The 27,076-nt window shown below is 45.5% G+C and overlaps 1 protein-coding gene across 2 annotated transcripts in view; it reads right to left on the bottom strand.

The window, feature by feature from the left end:
* MINDY4 (MINDY lysine 48 deubiquitinase 4) overlaps positions 1 to 26,992 on the bottom strand; it is an 82,960-nt gene extending 55,968 nt beyond the window's left edge. For both annotated transcript variants that reach the window (XM_066626934.1, XM_066626935.1), the window contains exons 1-6: positions 26,840 to 26,992; positions 25,262 to 25,381; positions 22,418 to 22,626; positions 15,386 to 15,644; positions 13,440 to 13,870; positions 931 to 989 (exon numbers count right to left, since the gene is read on the bottom strand). In XM_066626934.1, the coding sequence (XP_066483031.1) occupies positions 931 to 989; positions 13,440 to 13,870; positions 15,386 to 15,644; positions 22,418 to 22,626; positions 25,262 to 25,381; positions 26,840 to 26,902 (1,141 nt within the window). In that variant the 5' untranslated portion in view covers positions 26,903 to 26,992. The remainder of the gene's footprint in view (positions 1 to 930; positions 990 to 13,439; positions 13,871 to 15,385; positions 15,645 to 22,417; positions 22,627 to 25,261; positions 25,382 to 26,839) is intronic.
* Between the last annotated feature and the right edge of the window lie 84 nt (positions 26,993 to 27,076).

Below are 27,076 nucleotides of genomic sequence, written 5' to 3'. Positions count from 1 at the left end.
TGCAATCCACTCTCCTAGTTTTAGCAACTGACACAATATTTTTGCCGAGGTAAAGCCCAGAAGAAGAAAAATCTGGGGGTGGCAGTGATGCTCCTTTCTTCTTTGACGGAAGCACAGGAGCCTCCAAACTTGTTTTCTGACCTGCGCCTGGTAGAGTTTTGCTGGCATATCTATGCAGGTCACTGAACTTCCTCGTATCCATCACAGAAGCAAAACAGGAAGTCTACTAAAGTCTATTGGCTTTGGCCTCTGAGTTCCCCTAGGCAGTGGCGTAGCAGGAGGGGGGGCGGAGCACCCAGTTCAGTGTGGAGTCTAGTGTGGAGTCCATACAGCTCCATTTTGCTCCCCCCGCCAGGAATGGCTCCGAAGGGAGGGGCCGCTTGCACACCGCGCTGAGCCTCTTCGCCAGACTGGGTGCTCCGCCCCCCTCCAGCTATGCCACTACCCCTAGGCTGTTCCTCCCTGGCCATACCCAGGGCCCAGAACTATCAGTAACCAAAGTTGGCAATGCAGGTAATGGCCCTTAATTGATCAAAAGTGGGTTGAACCAGCAGGGCCATAACAACCATATTTTGCAGAGATAACAAAAGAGAAAGCAGAGCAAAGGAGGAGGACAAGGACAGAGAGGAAGAGAGTTCTGGAGAAAGATGGATAGATCTAGCAGAGGTAAAAATAATGAAAACAACTAAACTCCCAGAGAGGGGGCTGGAGTTTAATGGACATCCTGGGTCTGAAAAGGTGGAAGGTCTTGGCGGGTCAACGTCTGGAAAGGTTGAAAGCCCAAGTAGGTGGGTCAAAGTTCGGTCAAATCTCCTAACTATACAAATTCACCAGAGGGGAAAAACTGCTAGGGCGGGTGCAGGATCTTGGAACATTTCCATTAAAAGAAAGAGAGGAAGGAGAATTAATTCAAGGAATGGTGCAACGTACCTAACTCTAAGGCCTCTTCTCCAACACTGCCTCTGCTGGAAATGGACTTTGGAGTCTTTCTGGATGGAAACAAGGAAAGCAGCAAATCACCCAAACTTTGAGGAAATGTATCTGAAAAGTTGTTAAATAGAGTGCAAATAATTTTTTTTTTAAGTTGAGCAATCACATTGAGGAGAGGAAATCATTTTTCAGTCCCATTCCTTCATGTGAGTGATTACAGGCCATACCACCAATGAAAGCCAGCAAGGCATAATGTACACCATGATGTTCTTTGACTCAGAAAACCTGGGTTCAGATCTAGACTCAACCACAGCATCTAACAAGTGATCCCTTGGAAAAGCCACTCTCTCACTTTCTCTCAGGATAGCATAAAAGGTGGGGAAAACCAGTCCTAAGTCAAAGTAGGGTGATACTATTTTGGAGGATCAACTAAAAGACGGTATTACAAAAGTTGTGAGTATGCTCTTCATCTCTCTAGAACTCTTCTTCAGGCTGGATATTAAAGCAAACCATGAGGGATATCTAAAACACTGGGCACAATGCAGGAGTTCCAAAGCCTGCAGCTTGTAAGTGTCTTGAACTGGAAGGCAGGAGAATTTCTGCAGAGCTCATCCGATTAACCTCTGCTAAGTACAGTACAAGGCAAAGTGTAGCTTCAGAAAGGACTGAATTCTAAAATGCACACTGACCTATTATATTGTTATATTGAGACTGCTATCCCACCTTTCTATACGTAAGTAAGCTCAAGGCAGTTTATAAAATTTAAAACAGAGTAATATATTAATTAAAAATAAAAACAGACCTTGATCAGAAATGTAAAATCACTAATAGCAATAACAGTACAAATATATTAAAAGAAGAGGGAAAGTCTCCCTGCTAATTGGGAAGCCATCCTCTAATTTGGGTGCCACAGCCAATACAGGACTTCCTCTCTTGTCCCCACACTTTGTGCCTCTGCCCCATGCAGAAGCCGGTTCCCCATGTGGAAGCTGGCAGATTACCTGTTTGCCCACCCCCTCCCGCAGCGGCCACTGTAATTTGTCAGCCTTCGCTCCTGGGCTTTTGCAGACTCCAGGGTCCCAGGGTGAGTTGCTTCCCGGACACATATCAATCACAGCTGATCTGCCACACACTTCCTACCCATTTAAGTCTCCTTTCCTGATTTTTAGCAGCGGGTGAGCACAAGAGGGAACACCCTGTGTGACATTTAGGACATTCCAAGTCTGCATGTGGTTTCTGGCACCCGGATGTCCAAAATCATTTTCTTCTGATTTTATAAGAACATAAAGCACCGTCCTCTTGCTTCCATCCAGGAAAACATTTTAAAGAGTTGATTCAACAAACCATGGCTGAATCAGCACAGCTACTGCATATGTACACACACACTGGAGTGGAAAATGAATGATCTCCATCAGGAATGAGTCAAGGCAGAACAAATGCCAGCACTCATGGGCAAAAGACCAGTCATGCCACAGCCACAGAAAGACTGAAAAGAACTAAGGATGCATCACAGGGAAACGTCTTCCTTCTATTGATGTACCTAAAAATGCACGGGTAAAATTAAAGACCAGTGGAAAACCAGCCCCAGCAAACCACTGACATCACCTGCAGGATCCTTTGGGTGTATTTTCCTCAAGGATGCTATGGATGAGCAAGAAGGGCAGGGCACAACTTCCTGGCCCTGTTTTGGAGCTTCCCAGGAAGTGGTGACTCCAAAAAAGAAGAAAGAGTAGGGTGGGATGCCCGTTGACTTATTTATTTAGGGCATTTCCATCAGGCCTTTTGGATTTATTTCTAAAATTCTGAATGTGGCTCACACCCTTAGTATAATGATGATGATAACAGCGGCCTTTGTGTGGTGCTTTCTGTGTCTTTGGAACACTCAATAAATCATACAACCACCTTGTAAGGCAGGCCAGTGTGTTTTGAATCATCAGTGTTTTTGGTCATTTGAAATGACCAAATACAACATTCATGAACAGGGGTGTCACTAGGATTGTATCACCCAGTGTGAGAGTTCATTGCGTCACTACCATGATGGACCTCTTCCCGTACCAGAACTTACAGAATAAATTACAATATCATATGCACAAACTAAATGGAGTGGCATCACTAGGGTTGATGTAACCCCCATTAACTTTATGTATTTATTTAAATATGTAACAGTACAGCTCATCCAACAAATCATTAACCAATAAAAAACCAGTAGCCAAATCGATGACACTCACACAACTGAATAAGAGTTCTCTTATTAGCTCTGATACAAAGAAAGGAAAGCCGACTCATACTAACAACTTACTGGTTCCCTGCTGTGTCATAAAACACCTCATTGACTCTCAGAACAGTCTCATTGGTCAGTGGAGTTGAAGAAATCCACTTTTTGTTGCATAAGGCAGTTGTGTTTTTCTGGTTATTTGGCTATAGCATTTGATAGAATATATATATTTAACACAATTTGTTTCACTGCATCCTGCATTAAATTACACATCAATTGATATGTACAAGATAGTGTTATTTGAAAATACCAAGATTTTAATAATTTTAGCCAGTAGTGGTGTCACCTTAGTGTGTCGCCTGGTGTGGTCCGCACCCCCTACTGAGGCCTCCGTTCATGAACATGCACAAGAGTCACAGAGTGTTGTCACGTCATAAGACAGATATGCTCCACTAGACTTTGTGAGAGGAGCACCCATGGGCTCAGAGGTTCCTGTTTTTGGTACAATATACAGTTCATGCCTCTGAGTAGAACTCTAAAAACAATGAGACATACTTCTGGATTTTATTGCTTTCAGCGTCCATGAGGAACTGCTGGGTCCCTGCATGTATCAGAGGAGGCCCTCCTCCAGGTCCCCCACCAGCTGAGGTTAGGCAGGTGGGGACTGGAGACAAGAGTGGTTTCATTCACGGTGCTCTACACCTGGAACTCCCTTCCCAGAGAAGTTTGCCTGGTGCTGCTCTTGATTACTCTTTGGCACCAAAAACTTAGTTGCTCAGATTTTTCAGCATCTTTAGGTCAGCAACTCAAGATTTTTTATTTTTTTTAGTTATTTTGTGATTGTTATTGCTGGATGTTATTGTCTGGTGACAGCTAATTTGCGGTTTCAACCTTGTCTGATCAATTCTGTTCAATTTTATTGTACTGTTTTTATCATCTGGTTGGCGGCTGTGCTGGGTGCTTATGCAGTGCTTATAAGCTGGGTGCTTATGCTTATGAAGGGTGGCTAACTAATTTATTTTGATAGGCAGGCAGCCTGGGCAAGCACAACCTTCCACCTTCTTTCAAGGGTGCCCTCTTAGCCATCAGGGTGTCATCAGTGTGGTAAGTATCATGGGATTCTCTAGCTGGAGAATATTCGGAAGCAGCTTTCTATAGTTAATTCCATCCCTCTCCAAGACTTTATTTCTATTTTTGATTCAACAAATGGTGACACAATTGCATATTGAACACATCAGAAAAAATGGGCTTTCTGCATTCCAAGAGAAGGAAGCAATTTATCAAGACAGGATAATGCGACAAGATGAGAAAATAGGTCTCATTACAAGCAAACCATACCGTGCTTTCTCCAAAACGACAACCTTCCCTTTTGATTTCTGTGCACCGAGAGTGCTCTGTTTACATGAGTGGCGAGGCTTACCGAGAAAGCACCTCTTTGCATACAAGAGCAGGCATTTCCTACTACTTCCTATTTACAATTGTCCATATCATCGGATGGATAAACAAAAGAGTGTATAAAATAAGCAGTTGTTACCAGCCACTTCAAAATGACAAACCTCAAAATCATTATCCTGCATCTCATGTGAGAAGCAAATTAGAACTTCAGAAGAATTCTCCTGGGTTGGATTAGCTATGGAAGACTCAGTCAGGTGCCAGGGCCCGCGCTGGCACTTCACTGCTTGTGCCCTGGAGCAGCTCTTTGGCAGAAGCCTGGCCTGGTCTCTGCTGTGATGCAGCACCTCCCAGTTATGGCCTGAGACTGTACTGCAACTAGTTCATCCAGCCAGAATAAGTGATCTGTGAAGTTGACAGGGGCTTGGTCGCCTGTATAGAACTACTACTGCAGGCTTGATGCCCCAGCCAGAGCAATCTGTCACTGAGATTAGCCATACAGACCTCTGGACTATGCCATCCTCCCCCTTTCCTAAATTGCTGCCCTTGGGGACCAAGCTACCTGGCTGACCTGACTATGCACTGAACTTTAGCCTTGGCCTGACTCAGACTATGCACTGCCTGGCTGGAAAGAAACCTGTTGCTATTGTGCTGCTGAAGGCCCTTGGGCACACCTGCCTCATTTGTGACCCACCAATCCAAAACACAGCCTGTCCATCATGCATGGTGGCCTGTCAACTCCTTGACAACTCTCCATTTCTGCAGTGCCAGGCAGAAAGCTTCTTGAGTCTCTCAGCAGGTGCAATTTAACTGGTACAGATCCAAGTAGCCCCAGCTACATGGGGTAAAGGGAAATAAATCCCCTAACTCTGTGTGGCGCAGCAGCCACATCCTATCCTGCACTGGGTCTAGTGCAGGCCAACTGGCCTGTCTGTTCCAGCGCAGGATAGGATTGGGCTGTTAGTTTCACTTTCCATAGGGCTCAACACATTTTTCTTGTGGGTTATCAGCTTGTCAGTTACAGTTTCATGACCCACCACCAATCAGATTATGACACTGGTAGGTCACAATCCTCAGTTTGGGAACCCCTGGCTTAGAGTCGCATTTACCAATTGCACTTCGTGAAAACATAACCCGAATGAAAACCAGTAAACCAATGTATTAAACTGAGTATCTCTGTCTCAGCTTTTAACTGCAGATTGCTGGAAGTCAGAGGTGACAGGCCTTAAATTCTCATCTTCCATGGATATCCAACAATTCTGTAGGTAAGGAGGATGTATACTCTCAACACCATGCCCAGAAGACCGGTGATATGAACGTGTTAACATCTCCACAAATCACAGCCCACCTGTATACTCTGCCATACTGGAGTGGACAAGTGAATTAGCCATTGCAAAAACACATCACCCCAAAAGTGATGCGGCTCTATCACTGGTCAGACACAATAACTTTGGTTCTTATGAGCTGCACAGTTGCCCTATTTTTGTCTTTTCCTTGCAGGGCTCTGGTGCTTTTATAACAGATGTGCGAGGGAACGTTGTGCCTGACTTGGTAATGCACTGATGGCCAACACTGACCCTGCTGGAATCTGGACTGCCACACAGCTTTGCAAAGGCACAGAAGCCCTGCCAGAAGAAAAAGGGCAATAGACCCATGAGCTATCCCTTTCCACTTCCTCTTCCCCACAGTTGCCCCCAAATCTGGATTGTGTGCCTGCCAATAGGCTGGGCCATCTGTCAAGGCAACCAGACCTACCTTGGGGCTTGAATGGGCGGGAGCAGCTTGGACCCAGCAAACCTCTGGCCTTGGGTGGCCTTTGACACAGCAAAAAGGGAGCTGTGGCCTAGATAAGGATTTCTTCTCTACCCAAAGTTAATGCATTTTCCCAGGCGCTAAACACTCAGAGTGGTGGGATATGCACAGCGTTATCTTAAAAACTATTTACAACCTTCGCTGCTGCCAGACAGCTTAGAAAACTGAGGCTATGAAAAAGAAGGTGGGAGAGTTTTATCTGTAATATCTAACAAGATTTAGTTCTGATGGCAGGGAGGCCAGCAACTATGCAAAGCATCAGAAAGGTATTAGGGAAATGGGTTTGATGCTGATCTCCCGACTCTGCCCTAAACCTGCTCCAGCTCTCCTGAAGACAACGGATTTAAGACTGGCACACTTCCACCCCTGAATGTTGAGCGGGAAGAGGAATGCGAACAATATTATATTGTGCACACAATACAAGAGCAATGCAATCAAAACCAACCAGCGATTTCCACGTGGTCGGTGGACAGGCCAAGCCAAAATGCTTCTGAAACACCGACTGCATTCTTGCATAATGCGGCGGGTAAACTGAGTGGTACTGAGCCTCAGGCTTGCGTGTAGGCAGCTCTCTCCTAACCAACTTCTGATTTGCCCCATCGCCCTTCTACATGCTACTTCCATGCAATTGCCAGTTTGTGGGAGGGGTGGGGATCATGCCAGCAAAAGCGCCACTCCTCCAGCACACAGCATTTGCAGCAGGAGAGAAACGTGGTAAGCATTGAGATGGGGCTTTGGGAGTGTGTTAGTGCAGAGGCAAAGTTTGCCATGGCAGTGTTTGGGTCAGGGTTGCAACCTGATTTTTGGTGGGTTGGGAAATGCTGAGCAGAACCCCGAATGGAAACACAGGTGATGGCAAGATCAGACAACTAATTGCGTCATGCCCTGGGGCTATTCAAGATCTATTTTTTTAAAGTCTTTTAAACCTAGGTGGGTCCCAATAGAGCGTCATTTTAAAAAGTGGGTCCCAGTTCTAAAAAGTCTGGGAACCACTGTCCAGAATACTCTCAGCCCCCACCATGTGACCCAGCAATCATGCAAAAGATAAGGTTTGAAAGGTGAGCCAAGTGCAAATGAGAGTTTGCCAGGTTTGCACACAACAGTCACCCAGTTAACTCCATGGCTGGGAGGGAAACTGAGTCTGGGTCCACACATGCTTCATCCAACACTGCATCACTCCAGCCCTCAGGTCAACTCTACAGACTTGTCTCTTCTGTGATTCTATCAAAAGAGTGGCAGGCAGGAGCCAAAGTGCCCGAGGCACTCTTCCACCTGCACACAAGGGCTTTTTCATTCTCTTCTTTGAATGGCAGCCTCCCTAGCCTGTTCCCCAGGTCACGAGGATTTCCGATAAAGTGCAGGGGGTCGTCCCTAGGAGGAAACTGTGCCTCCCTCCCTGTGCACACACAGAAGCACTTTTCACTGACCACTGTGCATAGATCCCGGTCTTTTAGTGACCCCTAGAGATAGGTCAGCACAACATCTGAAATGGGAAGAGAATTGGACAGTACCTACAAAAGAGCCCATCCCACGTGGAAGGAATGCCAATTACATATCAGGTCACAGCCAGAACATAGACTCTTGGATGAAAATGGTCAGATTCCTCACAACTAGGAGTTCTTCCTTTCCCCAGAAGCATAACTGCTAGCAACCATAAATGCACAAGGGCAGAAAGAAAGGTGCAGCGCACGTGGATTTATGCCTTACACAGAACACAGGCTCCGCTCTCCCTGCAACTGTCTCTATGGAAGCTGGCTTTTGAATCCACCCACACTTACTCTCTCACTCACAGGAGGAGGGGGAAAAATCTGCCCTAGCTCTAGCAAAACTAACTTCTTCAAAACATGCTTGGCATTTTGCCGGGTGCAAAATTCCTGAGGGGTGGATGGAGGCAGGAGTGGGCTGAGACCTCCCACCACCTCAGGTGGGCATGCCAAAGGGAGCTTCCCCTGACTTGATGATGCGACAGCCTCTGCTTTTCCCACTTCCTGAACTGGAAAAGGAAGAGGGGATAAGGCAGAATTGGGGGGGGGGGAAGTGGCAGACTAGAGTTGTGTTTCTCAACCAGTGGTACTAGTACCACCGGTGGTACTTGAGGTGGTATCCAGTATACTTGAGGGACCCCCAGACCCATTGCTGGCAGTGAGACCAGCAACACAATGTGACAAGCAGCAGCGTGCACTTTTCTCATGTTCAAAAGAGCCCTCCTGCCTGCCCTGAGCCACTTACGGGTGTTTGTTATGTTGCATCTGGCCTCCCACTCCAGAAGTAACTGGTGAGGACATCATTGCCAGTTACTTCTAGTGGTACACAATAGGTGGACAATGCAAAGTGGTACAGCAGGGGACAAACGCTGAGAAAAGCCGGACTAGAGCATCCCACTTAGATGCTAGAATCTAGACCAGGGATTGATGAAATGAGTTTATTTCATACAGAGGGTCAAAGTTAGCATTCATGTGCCTGCTGAGGGCCAGAAATGATGTTCCTAAGCAGAAAGTGACATCATTAAGCAGATGATGGCCAGAAATAAGCACTTCGTTCCCACATAGAAACTCACTGGCATAGAAATATGAGTGAGGCAGACACACAGAGATATTTTTGAGGGCTGACCCTTTCAAGTCTTCATTTGAGGTGGGTCTCATCGGCTCTGAAGCTCTGAACCTATTTTGAGTTCCAGGGATCAACGTCAGAATGTGTGAGCTAATAACAAAGGCAAGAGTACCTCTCAGCATGCACAGAGTGCTTCTCCCTAATCAGTACAGCTGATGACCACCAAAGACAGACGTTTGATGCCCCAGCAGGTTCCTGGAATAATAACAGTAACATACAATTCTTGAGCTATTAGTCTACAGAGACGCTGTGTAAAAGGAAAGCCGGTTCTGTGGAAAGTGTTTTTAAGCCATTCCTGTCCAACGCTGCATATATGTAACAAAGATCAAATGGGCTGGGCAGAAATGAGTTAAACAAATAGAAAAGGAGCGGAGACAAGTAAGGACCACGAGTTTCCCAATTTTGCATTTCTGATTCCCCAGAATCTAGAAGGGCCAGTCTGAAAAGAGCCTGAACTGGGACCCATGTTGGCCTAGGCAGCTGACACTGAAGGCACCCAACACCAAGACTAGCTTACTGGGTGGGTGGTCAGAGACACTGGAGAGCACTACAGGAGCCTGAAGAAAGTCCCTTAGGAGCCGGAGTCAAGAACCCACTGCTGAAATGTGGATAATTCTGAACTTAGGTGGCCTATAAAAAGAGCAACTTCACCACCAGCAAGGAAGTAAGTAGATCTGCAGGCAGAGTTCTTGAAATGAACGGAATGGATTCAGGCATAGGAAAATGTTAGCTTCAACATAAATGAAAACATACACTAAACCCGACAATTCGCTTAGAATGTGGCTTATGAAGTGGTAAAAATTGTTCCATGAAAGTTGTACGAGACTGAGATGGACAAAGACCTGGAAACTGTGCTAAAGCAAGAGTGTGTTCGTGTGCGCCCCCACCCACCCACAGAATAATCTTTGGGGGAACAAAATGACCTAAGAACTCTCATTTTTATGATGATTCTATGAAATATGACTAATGTTCCCATGAAGGCTTTGTAAAATCCATGGTAATTGATGGGCCCCTCTTTGAATGCGGTGGCAAACAATCCATGTATATAGAGGTCCGCAGTGGTACTTCAGGATCTATTAAAAAACCTCACTGGTGTGAGTAAACTACTAGAACAAAATGGTGGAAACTGTCGTGCCAAAGAAAATACTCTGGGTCACAGTGCTCATGTCTCGTCTTGGAGAGGCTGAATGGGACATGAGGATCCAGGGGGGAGAGAGGGAAGCCACTCAACCCTCACCACTGAAACCGGTCAACTACGGGGGGCACACGGTAATGCTAGATATTATTAACAGTATTATTATGTCAGGGGGCATGCACGCCATGACGTTTAAAAAACTCTCCTCCCTGTGCTATACGACCCCCCAGTGATGTACACGAAACAGCAATGAACTGTTCAGGGACTGTGTTTTGCTGTGGGTTGCCACCTGTAGCACCAGACTGAGAAGTGAAGTGTGGCCACTTGCCTTGAACTTGTCACCTGGTCTAGAGTCACCCAGAGAGTGTGAGGCTGAGATGAGGCCTGAACCAGAAACTGCCTGACTCACAATGGGCTCTTCTCACTGCAATGCTAAACTCCCTCTCAGTTTTTAATCAAATAGCCATCAATGCAAATAATCCAATGTGCCATCTGGGCATCCCTAATGCAAATAGGAGAGTATGCAGACATACCAGGCTTCACCATGGCACACTACCCCCATAGTATTGTAAACATGTGATTAGAGGTGGTTGAGACATGTACCCTAGCCTGCACTTTAAACCCCCCTTCAAGGCCATTCTGCCACATTGAAGGCTCACATGTGTTAATATTCAGACAGTCCCTTTGATGTGGTGTTGTGGTTTTCTGTCCTATTTCAGATGTGAGTCTAGGCAAAAAAAAGGTGCCCGAGGCGGCTGAATAAACTTACGGGCACTTTTGAAAATGTCAAGCCGCAGTTGAAAAGAAAACAGGGGAAGCAGGAATGAGAAGAACGAGACAAGAATGTCTCGACTCTGCTGAGGGCGAAGTTGGGAGGGAAGCACCAAGGGCCGGTGGCTGCAACAGCTGCAGTGTCTCTATCTGATCTTAAGGGGAGCCAATAGAGCATAGTGGTAGGAGAGTTGAACCAGGACCTGGAAGATGCTGCTTCAAGACCCTGCACAGCCACAAAACTCACTGGGCGGCTTTGGGCCTCTTGAGTTCTCTCTCAGCCTTGCCTACCTTGCAGGTTTGTTGTGAAAATTAAGATGAGGGCTGGGACGAGGATGATGCGGGCTGCCCTGAGCTCCCTGGAGGCAGGGCGGGATATAACTGTGATAAATACAGTGGGCCCTTGGTATCCACAGGGGATCAATTCCAGGACCCCCCGCCCCCCCATGGATACCAAAAAGCCCCAGGCACTTCAGCCTTTCCATGCCGGCAAGGGATTCCAGGCCTGCTGGTCACTCTTTACACCAACCTGAGCTGGGAAAGGCTCCTCTTTTGCTGAAAGGCCAGCGAAGGCATATGCAGGACTTCCGGGCTCAGCACTATTGAGCTTTGGGTCAAGGTATTTTGGCAGCAAAGCTGGTTGCCAGCAACAGGGCAGTGAAATGCAGGCTGCTTTGATAATGAAACGCACGGTAGCTTTGAGAAGGGCTCCCTCTGCTGGTCCTCTCAGGCAGTGGGCCATCTTGCAGGAACACTATAAAGATAAAGGAGCCTAATGGCATTTGGGGGGCGAAGATGGGGGAGTTCAGGCCAAGACAGATGGAACACAGCATGTGTGTGTGTGTGTGTGTGTGTGTTTTGTGACTGTGTTTGTGTACGTATGTCAGATAGGCAAAGTCAGATAGGGAAAAAGAAAAGATGGACAAACCCAGATGGAGAGTGACCAAAGGCAGCAGGTCGCTGGGCTCTTCATTTGCTTCCAATGGCGGAAAATCCAGATCCCTTAACCTGGAAGCAAACCAGCCCTTTAGCACACCTTTCTGGAGATGATTAAACAAAATCTCTCTGTTCAGAGGCAGTTGGTGGCATCCTTCAGTCTCGGAAGACTCTGGTATCGCATTCTGAATGGTGGTTCTGGAACAGTGTCCTCTCCAGTGCGCGAAGCCTGGGTAGGGTAGATATGGAGGATAGACGGTTTCCCATGCAGCAAACCCCCCCTCTCCACGTCGCTGAAATGGTCCAATGGAAAGGCAGAAGCCAATACGGTTGGTTCCAGCGGCGTCGCAGGAGTTGCCAGAACGTGACTGTGTTCAGCCATGAACTGCCTCAGGGACTCCGGCTCCTGATTTTGCCTCGAGGTTGACTCCTGAAGCCTTTTCCATAACTGGATGTAGCCACAAGGCAGTGGAGGTTTGGGATCAGTTTTCCTTCTCTCAGATGAGCTGCCTTCCCAGGCTAAGGAAACCCACCTACCCGGTGGCTGTTTGGTCGCCTCTTACGACAATTACAGCCAAACTGAGGGCCTATTCTTATCCCCAGCCCCCAGGGGATAAGTATAAGTATAAGATAAGTATCTTTCCCAGAGGCAGTATATCACCAAATACCAATTACTGGGGGAGCATAGTCCAGGGCTACTGGTGCACATGCCCTCCTTATGGGCTTCTCAGAAGCAGCTGGTGGGCCACTGTGGGAAACAGGGTTCGATGAACCTGTGGTCAGATTCAAATCAAACTGGTTGAGATCAGCATGCCCAGCTCCCCCTTCTCTAAAATCTAGCAAGGGGAATAAGTGGCAAGACATCACCATGGCATGCACACTCCCACCACGTCCCTGGGATCGACACAGTCTAGCAAAGATGGAGACAGACACCAAGTTTCCCTTGTTGAATGTTATGGGGAGAGTAGGGGAATGGGGCATAGGGCAGCTGTGGGTGGCCACTGGGCTTTGATCAGCACCTCATCTCTCTTGGCCCGTTACCAGAGAATGGAAAGGAGCTTTACAGGCAAGTCTCACAGTTTCCATGACCTGATCTAAGTTAAGCACAACAGACCGCTAAGCAATTTGTGAATTACACCCTTGCAGTGGGGTTGCTAGGGGGGTGCAGGACACACTGGGTGACACGCACAGGGTGGGTGACATCATTACTAGCCAAACTTTTTGAAATCTTGGTATTTTTGAATAATACCATCGTGATATATCATTTGATGCGGAATTTCATGCAGAATGCAATGAAACAAACCAGGTTGAAATATCTCGATTCTACCAAAAGTTATAGCCAAAAACCCAGCAGGGAGGAGCGATGGTGCAACACCATGTCCACCGCCCGGGGCGTTGCCTCACCCACTGCATGGGAGGAGGTCCTTCATGGAGGTGACATGTTGGCCTCCTGCACCGGGTGACACATACCCTAGTGATGCCAGTGCACCCTCAAACAAGAAAGCAAGTTAGAGGTTCCCTTTGAGATGAGAAGACACCTAAAAGCCACTTATCCCAGTCTGCAAAAGCAGCACTGATAATGAGGTGTGTGTGCCCATAACTACGTCTTAGCAGCAAAAGGCCCCCTTGCTGTCCTACCTGCAATCTGAAAATGGAGCTTCACTCTTCTTCTCTCTTTTCTGGCTTCCGGTGCCCGCCTGCATCTGCAAAAAGTGCAGGCTGTGGCTCTTTCCTTTCATGTCTGCTTCACAGCCAGATTCAGGTCTCTGTTCTGCCTGCTGCCTGCCTGGTGCTGGTTTGGCACACGGGTCTTCGTTTCCTTTGGCCGCATGCTTTGTTTTCTCATCACCTGTGCTGGTAAAAGGACCAAACAAAAGCACACCGGAATGGTCCTTGCTTCCCTCTAGAGAACCGCCACTGCGTGGAGAGAGGATATTCTGCTGCTGCCTGGAAGTGCCCTTGTTGTCTTGGAAGCCATCAGTGAATGAGCTCTCAGGACCGTCTCCTTTTAGTTGCACTTTGCTGCTTATGCTGGAGGACAGTTTCATGTGCCTTCTTTTTAAGGAATCCTAAAATAAATGGCCAAGAGATGATACTGATGTCTAGAGTCCCGGCATACGCACCAGCTTAAAAGCAATGTCCCTAAAGCAGTGATTCTCAAACTCCTGCAGGGGGGTTTGGAACCAGGTAAGTGTTTGCAGGGGGCCAGGAGGGGGATAGTGACAATCCTGCAGAGATTCTAGCGCTACCACTGCCAAGGGTTTTTTTTACTTACCTGGGGGCAGTGCTGGCCCCCTACAGGGTCCTGGAGGCTCACAGCTCCCTCTGCTGCTTGTTTACAAAGCCCTTATCTCCAATCTAAAGCTACTTCTCGTTTTTGGCCATTGCTGCAGCACTGTCGCTACCATCAGAGCAGAGCCACTTCCCTTAAGGGAGAATGCCCTCCTTCCGGTTCCCCGGTGGGTTGTGACCCACCAGTTTGGGAACCACTGTAATAAGGCTTTTGAAGGCCCAGGCTCTGCTACCACCAGTTTTGAGAGCCAAGATATATCCAACGCCAATCAGAGCTGTGACATCTCTGGCATTGTGCATCAAGGGCTCTATAAATTAACAGGGGGAAAAACTTGCACTGGTTTTTGCCAGCCAAGGGGATCTTAGGAGAAAGGAGTTTTGGTTAGCCAGAGACAGACAGTCTAACAACCCAAGCCTATGCATGTCTACTCTGAAGTAAGTCCCTTTATAAGCAATGGGGCTTACTCCCAGGTAAGTGTGGTTAGGACTGCAGCCTAAGAGAGAAGAATGTGACATGGTAGAGCTGCACATAGTGTTCATGCTCATTTCTTTTCACCCACTCTCACTGACAACATGAAACAGAAAAATGGCCCATGCACACTGCTTGCAGCAATGGTTCTATGACCACTACACTATCACCTCTCGTTCCACTTGTCTGCCTTCACACATGCCATACTGACTGAATGCACAGAGGAGAGATGAAGAGGTGAATCACAGTTGCTGACTGCATCCCCACCCATCAGAAAGCTCACACGCATTCATCCTTCTTCTTCACCCATCAGCCAATCAGATTGCTCCTGATGGAGCCTCCTTGTCCAGAGTATCCACCAGAAGATGGCTGCAGGGCTGGGGGAAGGAGGACAAACATGTGCAAGTCTTGTGCATGCTTTTCTTTCTTCGCCCTTACCCTTTGGCTAATCAGAGCCACCCATTTGCCCTGCCAACAACCATCCAGGCAAGCTAAGGACTGGAGAACAGAGCCTGTGTAGTGTGCATGGTTCTGCCCAGCCCTTGTGGGGGATCTGTTAGCACATAAGGGCCCTTCTCTATGGTGCACCCCACGTGTGACCTCAACACACCCCACTCTCCCCTGAGACTGCAAACTTCAAGGCAAGATTAATAACAATGGTTGCAGTATCCTTTGGGGGAAACTCCTCTACCGTTTCTGATCCAAAGTAGTCCCTGAAAAGCTTCTGAGAAACCCCAGTTTGACAACTACTGTTTTAGAGGGCCAGTTAAATCTAATGACCAATGAGTAAATCACATGTATATAAGAAAAAAAACAAACAAACCTCTTGGGAAGTGGCAGTGGGACCAGCCATCATCCCTCTGGCAATAAGACCAGGCCTCACTCGGAATTTCTCTCTCATGGCGGTTCTTGCCTCCAGGGCCTGTTCTGGTGTTCTTAGGTCCTCACAGTTTTTGGCAAGCTTGTTCTCAGTAGGGGAGGTGTGACTGAGGAGTGCCTCAGTCTTGCTCTTCTCACTTCTGTTGGAAAGATGCCTCCTGGGGAGAACAGCCGGCTGGGTGATGTTGTCACGGATTTCATAGCTAAAATGACACAGACATGACCAAGGAGAATCCACTTTTAATCCATTTGTCTTCTCACCAATTATCTGATTGATTAAATAAAGGAATAGGGACCATATGTGATATATGTCTGGAAACTGAAGTCATTCACAGTTTAATAAACAAGCAGCACCACTCCTGTTATAAGGAAAGGTCACCTTTAGTAATTTTTTCCAGTTCCTATTCATCTTCCTGAGCTCAATTAGCCATTCCTGATAGCTGGGACTACCAACAAGTTCTCCAGACGTAGGACTGGCTTGCCCTGCCCACCTCTCTGCTCCTCCTGAGGGCTTCCCTGGCCCTCCCAATGCCTCATAAGGCACTAAAAAGTCATGTCTGACTTCATGGTGAAACCAGAAATGACGTTTTTCACAGTTGGGCACAGTCTGAGCTTGGCAGAGGCCACAGACAAATGTCCGTGTTTTCTGCAGTTTCACTTAACCACAGGGAGTTCTGGAATGGAACCCATAAGGATACAGGGGTATGCCTGTATAAATGGTTTGAACTGACATTTAAAAAATCAATTATTCTAGCTATCCCTCCCAAAATGAATAATACTAGCAGTCAGTAATAGCAATACAAAACAACCCTAAACATGCTTGCACAGCAGCAAGTCCTACTAAGTTCTATGGGCCTTATTTCTTAGCAAGGATGTTCAGGATTACAACGATTTCTCCATCCCTACAAACAGGCTACATAACTGGAAAAAAATCCATCTTGCTGATCACAAACGCAACTTTGAGGTGCTCGGTTGAAGGATGCAGGCAGGCCGAGCCAGTACAGAACTACTCAGAAATAAACTCTGCTGAAATCAGTGCAAAGGTACACAGAATTGCATCCTAAGAAGGCCATATAAAAGATTGGCAACACAATAAAAATATGATAAAAACACAAAGTGACTTTGAGATTGTGAATTTTAGATTTGCCTAGAAAACTCCCAGAGCTGTGTCTGTGGAACAGTGCTTTTCACGCTTAAGAGGAAAGGGTGAGCTTTGGTGTTAAAGGCACTAGGAAGCACCAAGCTACCCATCTCTACCTATCTCTGTCCTGCACCTCAGCAGCTACAGTGCAACCAGCAGTTCAGCTGGTGAAGCTTTCTCACCAGCTGTAACTTTCTGATAGAGTTACAGAAAGCTTCACCTACTGGACTTCTGCCTAAAATCCACATGTTAAAGGCATCAAGTCAAGGAAAATGACTGGGGTGGTAAATAAGCCCACTGGTATATCATGAAGGCTATACGGAAAATGCAGTTATTGGGGCTGCAACCTTAAACTTGCTTGATAGGAAGCAAATCCCACATAACTAGAGACATTTGTTTCTGGTGAGTAAAATAGGATTACAGCCTAAATCTTACTGAACACAATGGGCTTACTTCTGAGTAAAATAAATCACACCATTTTCAAACACCTCTACACATAACACACTAGCAAAGCAACCTTAAGTGTGCTGACCCAGGCACGAGTCCTGCTGAGTTCACTGAGCCCTACTCCTAAATGAGTGTGCTTCAGGGTTTTCTTGTGAGTAAACCTATTGAGGACTGCATTTATGAGGCATGAATTAAGAGCAAAACTGTAGCTCTCTCTTGCTGGGTTTACTCAAAAGTAAGCCCAATTAATGTCAATGGGATCTACTTCCTAGTTGGCTTGCTCTCAATTACACCACCAATGTTAATGAACAATCCTAGATCAGTACCCCACTCCTGCCATCCAACACCTCCTTCCAAACACTTTCCCTGTTTTAGCCTAGGGGCAGTGGTTCCCAAACTTTTGTGCCTTCCCCTTTTCCCTAGTGGCTGATAGAAACATCTCCTTGGCTGTCCATCAGCAGGGGCTACTGGGTTCTTGCCTGCGTCCCCAAGGCCTGCTCCACCATGCAAGTTCCCAAGTAGTCCCACCATCAACCTCATAGCCTTCTCTAATCCAGATTGATGTTACTGGCGATCGCCCTATACCACACCCAGGGTGAGACGGTGTTCTTAAACATTTTTATTTTTTTGCAGATTTTGTTTTTTCCCCCAAGGAGGAAAAGTGCAGAAAGTGGGGTGATGTGTTTTTATTCTAAGTGTGCATTTTTTATAAATTACAATTGCTTTAAGTGTACTGGATTGGTGATGTAGGTCCCAATCCTATCCAACTTTCCAATGCTAGCACAGCCGTGCCAATGGGGTGTGTGCTCCACCCTGAGGTGGAGAGACAGTCACAGAGGCCTTCTCAAGGTATGGGAACATTTGTTCCCTTACCTTGGGGCTGCATTGCAGCTGCACTGGTGCTAGAAGGTTGGATAGGATTGGGCCCATAGTCTCAGCAGTCAGTAATCCCCCAAGCAACCCCCCCAAGTTCAGTCCATTTTTTATTTTTGCCTCCACAGATTTCCAGTTTAATTTTGTGTGTGTGTGTGTGTGTGTGCAGATTTTGGGGTTCGCACCCTGCAAAAATAAGAGGTATAGAAAGTGGTGATCTGTGTTTTTATTCCAAGGGTGCATTTTTATACATTATAATTGCTTTAAAAGTGTACTAGGTGGTGATATAGTGTCAGCAGATACAGGGCCCAATCCTATCCAACTTTCCAACACTTGTGCAACCACAATGCAGCCCCAAGGTAAGGGGACAAATGTTCCCATACCTTGAGGAGGCCTCTGCGACTGCCTCCCCACTACAGGATGCAGTGCACAGCACGCCCCATTGCCATGGCTGTACCGGTACTGGAAAATTGGATAGGATTGGGCCCACAGTCAGACATTATTCATGCAATCACCCCCCACCCCCACCCCCAAGTTCAGCCCATTATTTATTTTTTTTCCACAGATTTCCAGTTTAATTTTTATTTTTAGTTTTTGCAGTTTTTGGAGTGTTTTTTTGTTTTAATTCCCTGCAAAAAAAAAAAAAAAAAAAAAAATAGAAGTTGGTGCCAGGGGCTTTGTCACCACTGTCACCACTCTGGCCCCAAGTGCTCAGAGACTGTGCCACCTGCTGCTCTACTCTGGGCAGCCTCTACCCAGCAGGGTGGTCCCAGATGGGTGCACAGAAACTGGGTGCCGGGAGGGGAGACTGCCAGGCCTCCTGAGGCTCTGGGGCATCAGCAGCAACACAACCAGGCGGGGGGAGGGGGCTGGCAGCAAATGATGCCTACTTGGAGCCAGCTGTGGAATGAAGACTCCAAGCCTGGCCACTCCAACACTACAACTCCCAGAAGCCCTGGCTTCTGCGCATGCTCACAGCGTCCCTTGCCTTACCATAGAGGGCGCTGGCTAGAGCTTCACTCCTCCAGCGGCTCCCACTCGCTGCTGGCGGGGCGATGAGTGACGCGTCGAACTTGGCAGCCTCGCCTTGTGAGGAGGGAGGCGAACGCGCATGCTCGCCGAGGTCTATAAATAGGAGGCGCCCAGGGCGTGGGCTCCCATTTCAGGCGGGCGGGCGGTGAGGGGAGTCGTGTGGGTGGAAGATGTGCTGCGTCACAAGGGGGGCTGGTCAGCCTCCTGCGAGGGCAGAGCTGGCCTCAGTGGAGGCCTGGCAGAAATGAGACTGTTATTAATTTTAAATAATTATTAAATCTTATTTTTATTAGTTATATTTCAAATGCTTGGGGGGCTGCTGGGCCAGTCTGAGGGCAGCCCCCCTGAAGCTCCATAATTGTTTAAAAAAAAAAGTTTTTTCTGCCTATGAATTATTATTAACTATTAATTGGTTCTCATTAATTATTAGGAGCTTCCTGGGCATCTGCAGAGGAGACAGGAGAAAAACCTTAAAAAAATAATGATAAAACATAGAAAACTTCTTAAAAAAGCAAAAAAAAAAAAAAAGATAATTTTTGGGGGGGCACAACCAGCAATTACCTCCAAGTCCAGTTGCAGAACCGGCAGCTGCTGAGCAAGACCATAATAATTAGCAGTATTTACACCCCACTTTTCAGTGGGAAGCTCCCAAAGTGGTTTACAGAGAAAAACCAGCTGATTTTATAGTGCTCCAGTAAGCTGCGGGGGGGGGGGGGCTAGAAGGGAGCTTTGCGTCCCAAAGAGTCAGCCCCCCCTCAGCATTATGTGCACTGAGAGTTCTCTGTATACTCTGTGAAGATTATTGCATAGGCAGGTGTTCTAAAGGGTCTCTTTCCAGAAAACTGCAGAAGATGCTGCAGGCTTTTTTGGAGGGGAAAAAAGCTGTGAAGTAACAATGCTTATAAATTAGCTTAGTAGAAATGAGATTTTTTTGTAACTTATTATTGCATCCACATAATATATCTATTCATTATTAAATGATAAGCTTACTCATTATATTTCAGATTGTTAGGTGGCTGGGCCAGTGTAAGAGGCAGCCCTTTTTCACTTCCAAATTTTTTAAAAAAGATTTTAAATCAAAATTTTAAAAAGTTTTTTTGTACCTATGAATTATAGTGTTCCAGTCAGCTACTTCAAGTGGGGGGAGGTAAGAAGTGAACTTTGCATCTCAAAAGAATCAGGTTAATAGCCTCCCTCAGAATTATATGCATTGAGAGTTCTCTATATACTCTTTATGAAGATTATTGCATAGACAAGTGTTATAAAGGATCTCTGTTTCCAAAAAGCCGGAAAAAATGCTGCAATCTTTTTTGAAGGGGGAGAAAAAAGTGGGAAGAAACATGCTCATGGATTTAGAAATGATTTTTTTTACCATTTATTATATATAAATATATCTATTATATTAAGCTTATTATTAAGCTATTATAATAAGCTTATTCTTTATATTTCAAATTGCTAGGTGATTGGACCAATGTGAGGGGCAGCCATTTTTCGCTTCAAAATAAAAAAAAAGTTTTAAAAAATTAAAAAGGGGCTTTTTTGTACCTATGAATTATATAGTGTTCTAGTCAGTTACTGGAGATTAAGAAGTGACTTTTGCATCCCAAAGAGTCAATATGCTCCCTCCAAATTATGTGCGTTGAGTCCTCTATATTTATGAAGATTATTTTATAGACGAGTGTTGTAAAGCGTCAATATTTCTAGAAAACTGGAGAAAATGCAGCCTTTTTTGAAGAGAAAGAAAAAAAAACTGAAGAAACAATATAAGAACATAAGAAAGTCCCAAGTAGATCAGGCCAAAAGTCCACCTAGTCCAACCTCCTTTACCAATGGCCCAGATGCCTCAGGGAGCACATAAAACAAGTGATCTGCATCCTGTTGCCAGTCCCTCACATCTGGCATTCTGAGGTAGCCCACCTCTTATATCAGAAGGCTGCACATACCCATCATGGCTTGTAACCTGTGGTGGGCTTTTCCTCCATCAGTCTGCCCAATTCTCTTTTAAAAGCATCCAGGCCAGATGCCATTCCCACATCCTGTGGCAGAGTTCCACAGACTACATGCTGGGAAAAGAATGTGCTAATAAAAAAGATTTAGAATATGAAGGAGCTAGTGAGAGGCATCTAAAATGCTGGTCACTATATGTGTTTAATTAAAAAAAAAAGATTGAAGTCTCATTGCAGATGTGCAGACCCTGTATAGTTGGTGTGCATACTTGAGAAAGCAAGCTGCTTAAGAAGGTGTTAAAAGACTTCATATTTCATTTAAAAGGGCCATCTTAAAGAGCATAACTTTAAAATAACTATGATGCTGGTTCAAGGAACAATCTCAAGCTTAATAAATTCTTTGATATACAGGCACCCGCCGCTTAACAACGGACCGCATTTATGACGGTGGTCAAAGCACAACAGAAGCTTTTAAGGAGGCAGTCAAGTCTCCCATAGCCTTCAGCACAATGTCTGTTTACACATCAAAGAGGTTCTTAATGCAAACAAGAGGCAACTATCTCCAGTAGCCTTTGCAGCCAGCTAGTTTCTGTTAGGGGGTGTCTGTTTACACAACAGGGGTTGTTGTGTAAATAAGGCTAGATATTGACAGGTGCTGAGTTGGGAGACTGCATGTTTGTACAATTGTATGATAAAATATGGATGATTTGAGTATTGGAGTGGTAAGATCACGTAGGAAGTCTAATCTGTGTCCTTAAGAAGTGACATTAGGAAGATTGCCTGTTAATGCAAAGGGGAGGAATGAGCAAACTAATTATTGTGTGACAGTGTCTGATGGAAAATCTGCATAGGAGACACCTGGTTTACACAAGTCTAATCTCTGCTATGGGCTTACTCTTTAGCTTTTAGCACATTACCCTTGCCTGTGTTCCCTTCTAAGGGTGATAGAAGTTGTGGTAAAGAATGAAGTCTTGGTAAAGACCCAAGCAATTTCAAAAGACTGAAATGCACCTTGCATCTTAAATATCGGGCTTTTGGGATGTGTGTGCGTTGTTTTATTTTGAGGAAATGGCATATGGGGATTTGGGTTCAAAGCTTAACACTCTTGCCTATTCACAACCAAAATGAGGCAGGAGCTAAATGGATTCCATCTGGCCTATTTGGGGTATATTTTCTCAGAAGGGCATACTGACTTTCCACAATGTGCACACACAATCCCTTTTTTTAAGTCTGAAAAGCCATTTGGTCTCATTTAAACAACTCAAAAGCTGCGTGTTGCTAATTCCTTGCCTCAAGTTACGCACAAAGCTTGTGCTTTTATTTCATCTCTACCTTTACTAAAAATAGATGCATATCATGCCCCTCCAAACATGTAAGACCACTGTGTGCAGAACAGGTCACGCTATCTTTTCAACCTGCTGGTCAACACTTGTGTGTCACATTGTCAGACAAACAGGGTTCATTTACTTGTTAATACTGGTGATGTTGAGAATCGTAAGCAGTGCATGACTGAAAAGACATAAGTGGATCTGAATACCTGTTGGTGCCATTTCTGCTTGTTTCAGGCAGTGCACACCCAGAGGTGTCTTCATCAGGGAGAGAATTATGAACTGAGATTTCAGCACACCTGGGTTGGGACGTCTTGTGTGGAACTGGAGGGTTCTTGGTGCTTTTGGGGTTGGTATCATGTTCAAGAAAGTAACTAGTCATAATTTCAAGAATGGTTTTCAGTGGATTCTCCTTTGCCTGGAATAAAAGGATTGCAAGTTACAGAAAATCTAGCAAGCAACTCTAAATTATACAGTAAAATTGACTGATTCTAAGTTGTAAACGACGATTGTGTGTAGAGTTTTGGAACATCCAGGTGTCAGTGTGTAATAGTCTTGGGAAAAGACGGGTTTCTGAAAAGCATGTTTGTATGAAAGCCATGTGCTGAAAGGGAATTTCTTGTTCAATTCTCAGTACAAGCAAGGTTAGAAGCCCTACTCTTGGGTGTGTTCGATATCAAGTTGCAAGACAGAATTCAAATTTGTGATAGTAATTTAGTAATTGTTGCCGCTTTAAAAAAAATTGTGCCTTATACCATGTGTATCAACCAGCAAAGTCCTTATTTGTTTCTAACCTAGTTATTTGTAAATAAACATTATGTTTAGAAATACCAGATTCTCCTGAGAGTTGCATTTGATCTGAAATATACTTTTTTCTTTTTAAATGCTGCCATGGTTTCTTTGGAATAGCAGAATCCCGTTTCTGACTACCCTTCAGTACATGCTTGACATTGTAAGGATTTCTAAATAAGTCAAATGACTGACTTTGTAGGAACTTCGCTTTGTAGGAACTTCGCTTGCTTGCTTTGTAAGGCTGTTCTGTCCATTTAGGCTTTAATGTTTTGTCCAATTTAATATGAAACAGAAGCATGTGTGCTAAAATCAACAAAGCTTCTATGGCGACAAACATCCTATCATGATCCTAGCGCTTTCTGCTGTCCACAGCTGTGTGTTCAAACAGATTTTTAAGTGTGGGTAGCCTTGCAGTTCAGGTGGAATGAGTGACGAACATTCTTTCGCCCTCTTATACCTACCTGTTGCCAAACCTAAATCTCTCCTATTTGTCTCATGCATACTTCTAAGGATGGGCAAGTCCAGCGTGGCTTGACTTGAGTCACGAGGCTCTGCCCACGACTTGACTCAAAAATGAGTCTGAATGGGCAGACTTTCTGAGTCTGAGAGTATTTTTGTGACTCAGAAAGACCCGAGTCATGAATCTTGCCCTTTAAAAAGCCAGTTGCAGCTCTGCAGGGGAAAACAGCTGCTGCTGGGGTGTGTGTGTGTCAGAGTTCTCTATTAACAGTCCCCTGCTGCTCACAGCTTCCATGTCAACTCCCAAGTCAGCAGCCTCAGACTCAAGTGTTTGCCTGAGTATTTGACACATTTGAGTCCACACAAGCCAGTGAAAATGTATGTTCTCACGACTCAGACTTGAGTCACTTCTCATCCCTGGGGAAGACCCAGTCAAAGGGTTGGCTGTTGGGATGAGGACAGATGAGCAGAGCCTATCAGGTGTCTCCTTTCCTTGTGCAGCCTGGCCGATTCTGAATATGCTGACTTCAGGTAAAGCTTAAAGATGCAGTAAAACTCGTTCATTTATATAAACCTTTTTGAGCCCTGAACATGTGTAAAACTTACGATGTGGCTCTCATGCTGAAAAATGTGGAGACACCTGGGCTGAGCCACTCATGTACAACCTGCACCAAACTAGCATGTTCTTGGGCCTAAAGACTCCAGAAGCTTCTCAGTCAGCCTGAACAAGAGCAGTCCATCCTGAGTCTAGGCTGGGCCACTTCTGGGGGCATATACCCCAACTAGCAGCACAAGTACATTAGCACAGGCCTGCTCAGTAGCCAAGCCCAAAGAGGCTGAGCAGTGATCCCTATGCCCAGGAGAGTCAACATAAGGCTTGTGGGCTAAATACTGCCCATGGAAACTTTATCAGGCCCATGTGATTCTTTTGCTCTATGGTAGAAACACCTCAGAAAAGCAATTCTCTACTACAGTTATACAAGATGTTTCTGGTGCCTGGGTAATTCTGCCTGGAAAGAACAGTTATGGGATAAAGTCTAGCATTTGTTAAAGAAATGCAGGATCTAGGCCAGGGGTGGCAAAACCGCTTTTTTTCAGAGTGGCTTTGTTGGCATTTCTGGGCTGTCACTTTTTAAAAATGAATGTGATTTTAGTCGGTGATCCATTGGGGGTCTGATTTGTTTTAATGTTCTAATGTTTTAATCTTAATTTATGTTTTTATGTTGTAAGCTGCCTTGGGTACCCCATGGGGTTGTAGAGAGGCAAGATAAAAATTCATTAAATCTTGTGAGGCGATAGCAATTACTAAAGCAAAGCTGGCATTCCTGCAAACCCACAGCCTTCACACAACTGAGCACGTGTGTACATGCAAGTCGGACCTGCTGGGTTCAATGTGACTTGCTCCCAGCTAAGCGTGACAGAACTGCCACCTAAGCCATGTCAGTGTGCCCACTCAATATCATTACTTCTACTGTGGTGCTCCTTTATAATTGGAAGATCGTTTGCATACTTCAGTCAAGCTTTGTGATAGTTCCTTCAGTAAGAGATGTGTGACTCCCTCCACCCTGTCTCATTTCAGGCATACTGCCCCATTCGGAGACTAAAGCGCAGACACAAACTGGCCTTCCCTTAGCGCTCAGCCCACCCTGCCTTCGAGCAGATTTAGATTCTCATGTTTGGCTCTGAGGCACCAGCTCACGGACTGATCCATTGTCACTTTGGGCACTCAAAAACAAAAGACTTGAATTTTAAAAAAACCAGTTTTTGAGGTTATTTGGAAATGTTGCACAAGGGATACTTACCTTGTTTTCTTTGTACAAAGACTGCAGGTGCAAAACTGTACGAAGCTCGTTTCTGTTGTTAATGCTGAGGGCTGTACGTGGGAATTCTTCATCCATCATGATGCTTGTCTTCTTCAAGCCCTGTGCAGGAAAGAAAGAACTGCCAATTTGAGTACTGAAAGTGTGCCTTAGTTTCACAATTAAGAACTTGCACTGTCAACTTAATATACAGTTCCTCCAGCATACTTTAATTGAAGAACCAAAAGAAGGGGTGAGGCCACAAACTTGGTCCCCGATCAGCATCTCACTATAAAGCTGCAGGATGCTTGGGAGAGCTGCAGCTTTGGTACTTGCATTGGGAGAGGACACCTGATAATGCATCAAAGGACTGGCAGGGACAGATAGTTTTTAGAGAACTTTCTTGAAGGTTGGAAGGGTGAAGGAACTCCATACTTCTGTGGCAGAGTCCAAAGCCAGAGGGCCACCAAAGGGAAGGACTCTCCCACATGCTTGGCAGCCAAGTCAGCAAGAGACTTCCCAAAACGCTTGGAGTATCTTAATGAGCAAGTAGACTTGGCAGAAGATGGTCCTTCTGATTTGGGAATAGATGGCTTATTACAGGCTGTGCAAACCCTGCAGATCTGTTTAAGCACCTCTACTAAAATTAATGGAACTGTTTTCCCAAATGTATGCTGCTCATGCAGAAATAAATACATCTTGAGTAGCTCAACTTTCCAACACTTGGATTTGTCTGAAGTCATTACTTTTGAAATAAAGGTTTGCAAAGTGATCTTAGTGATAGAGCAGTGAAATCTGGTGCCATTTTGTCTCTATTGAAAAATACCCAGTTTGTTGGGAGCAGTTAAAGTTAGGAAAGATACTTGTCTGTTGCAGAAAATGTTTGGTTGAAATAAAATTAAAACGTTGGGGATAAAATACCTGTCGGTCACAGTGTGGTCCCACAGAGGAGGGGTGGCCAGGAAAACGAGATCATTCTTACCTGCCTTACAGATTCAGGTATGCAGATCACAAGCAACATGTGAATCTGCCTTACATCTGCTAAAACACCTTTCAAAGGGGGGGCTCTTTAGCTTGGGGTGGGGAAGGTGAAGGGAGGACCTAAAATTCTGCAGGCTGTGGAGGTCTTGGATCATGTTAGAAATCTTAAATAGTAAGAGTCACCAACATTCTTTAATAAAATCCTGCATTTTAACATTACAACTTTTGTCTGCTTGATACAGTTGGCATTAATATTCTGACAATATTAAATGCTGCAGTTTTCTAAAATGTAGAAATTACAAAAAATTGTGCCTAGTGAAATGTCCTAAAAGTGAAAACCTGCAACCTTTCTTAATTCCCAGCTTCACCTTAACATCCACAGTCACGGGAAATTCAAATGCATTGTGGGAAATGTATTCACCAGAGTCATTTCATAGATTGTTCCAGCCTACATCTAAATGCTTGTGGTTTGAAGCTTTAGTTCTTGTCTGTCTCGGCTTCAAGGAGAAGAGGACGAATTTGTAGGCTGTTCTGCTTAAAATACTGTGCTTTTCTCGGACCCTGCACAAGCACTGAGCAAACACAGTAAGGCTGCTTTACCTTTTTGCTGAGAAACTCCCGCACCAGAGATGCAGCCACCTCCTCCACAAAGGCAGCTTCCATGCTTTGCCGTCTAGATCGTACGGAGCGGATGAGGCTGGCTTCTTGGAAGAGTGCGTGTTGACCGGTTCAGCTGCTCTCTCTCTGCTTCCGCTCGCTGGCTGCTGCGTTCCTGGGGGTGGACTCAGATTGCAGCCTGCTGGTGGTACTGTTGGAAGTCTGTTGCGTTGTCGGTGG

Source organism: Tiliqua scincoides, chromosome 5 (assembly GCF_035046505.1).
Source record: "Tiliqua scincoides isolate rTilSci1 chromosome 5, rTilSci1.hap2, whole genome shotgun sequence".
Classification (NCBI taxonomy): domain Eukaryota; kingdom Metazoa; phylum Chordata; class Lepidosauria; order Squamata; family Scincidae; genus Tiliqua; species Tiliqua scincoides.
This window is presented reverse-complemented; position numbering and strand designations above follow the sequence as displayed.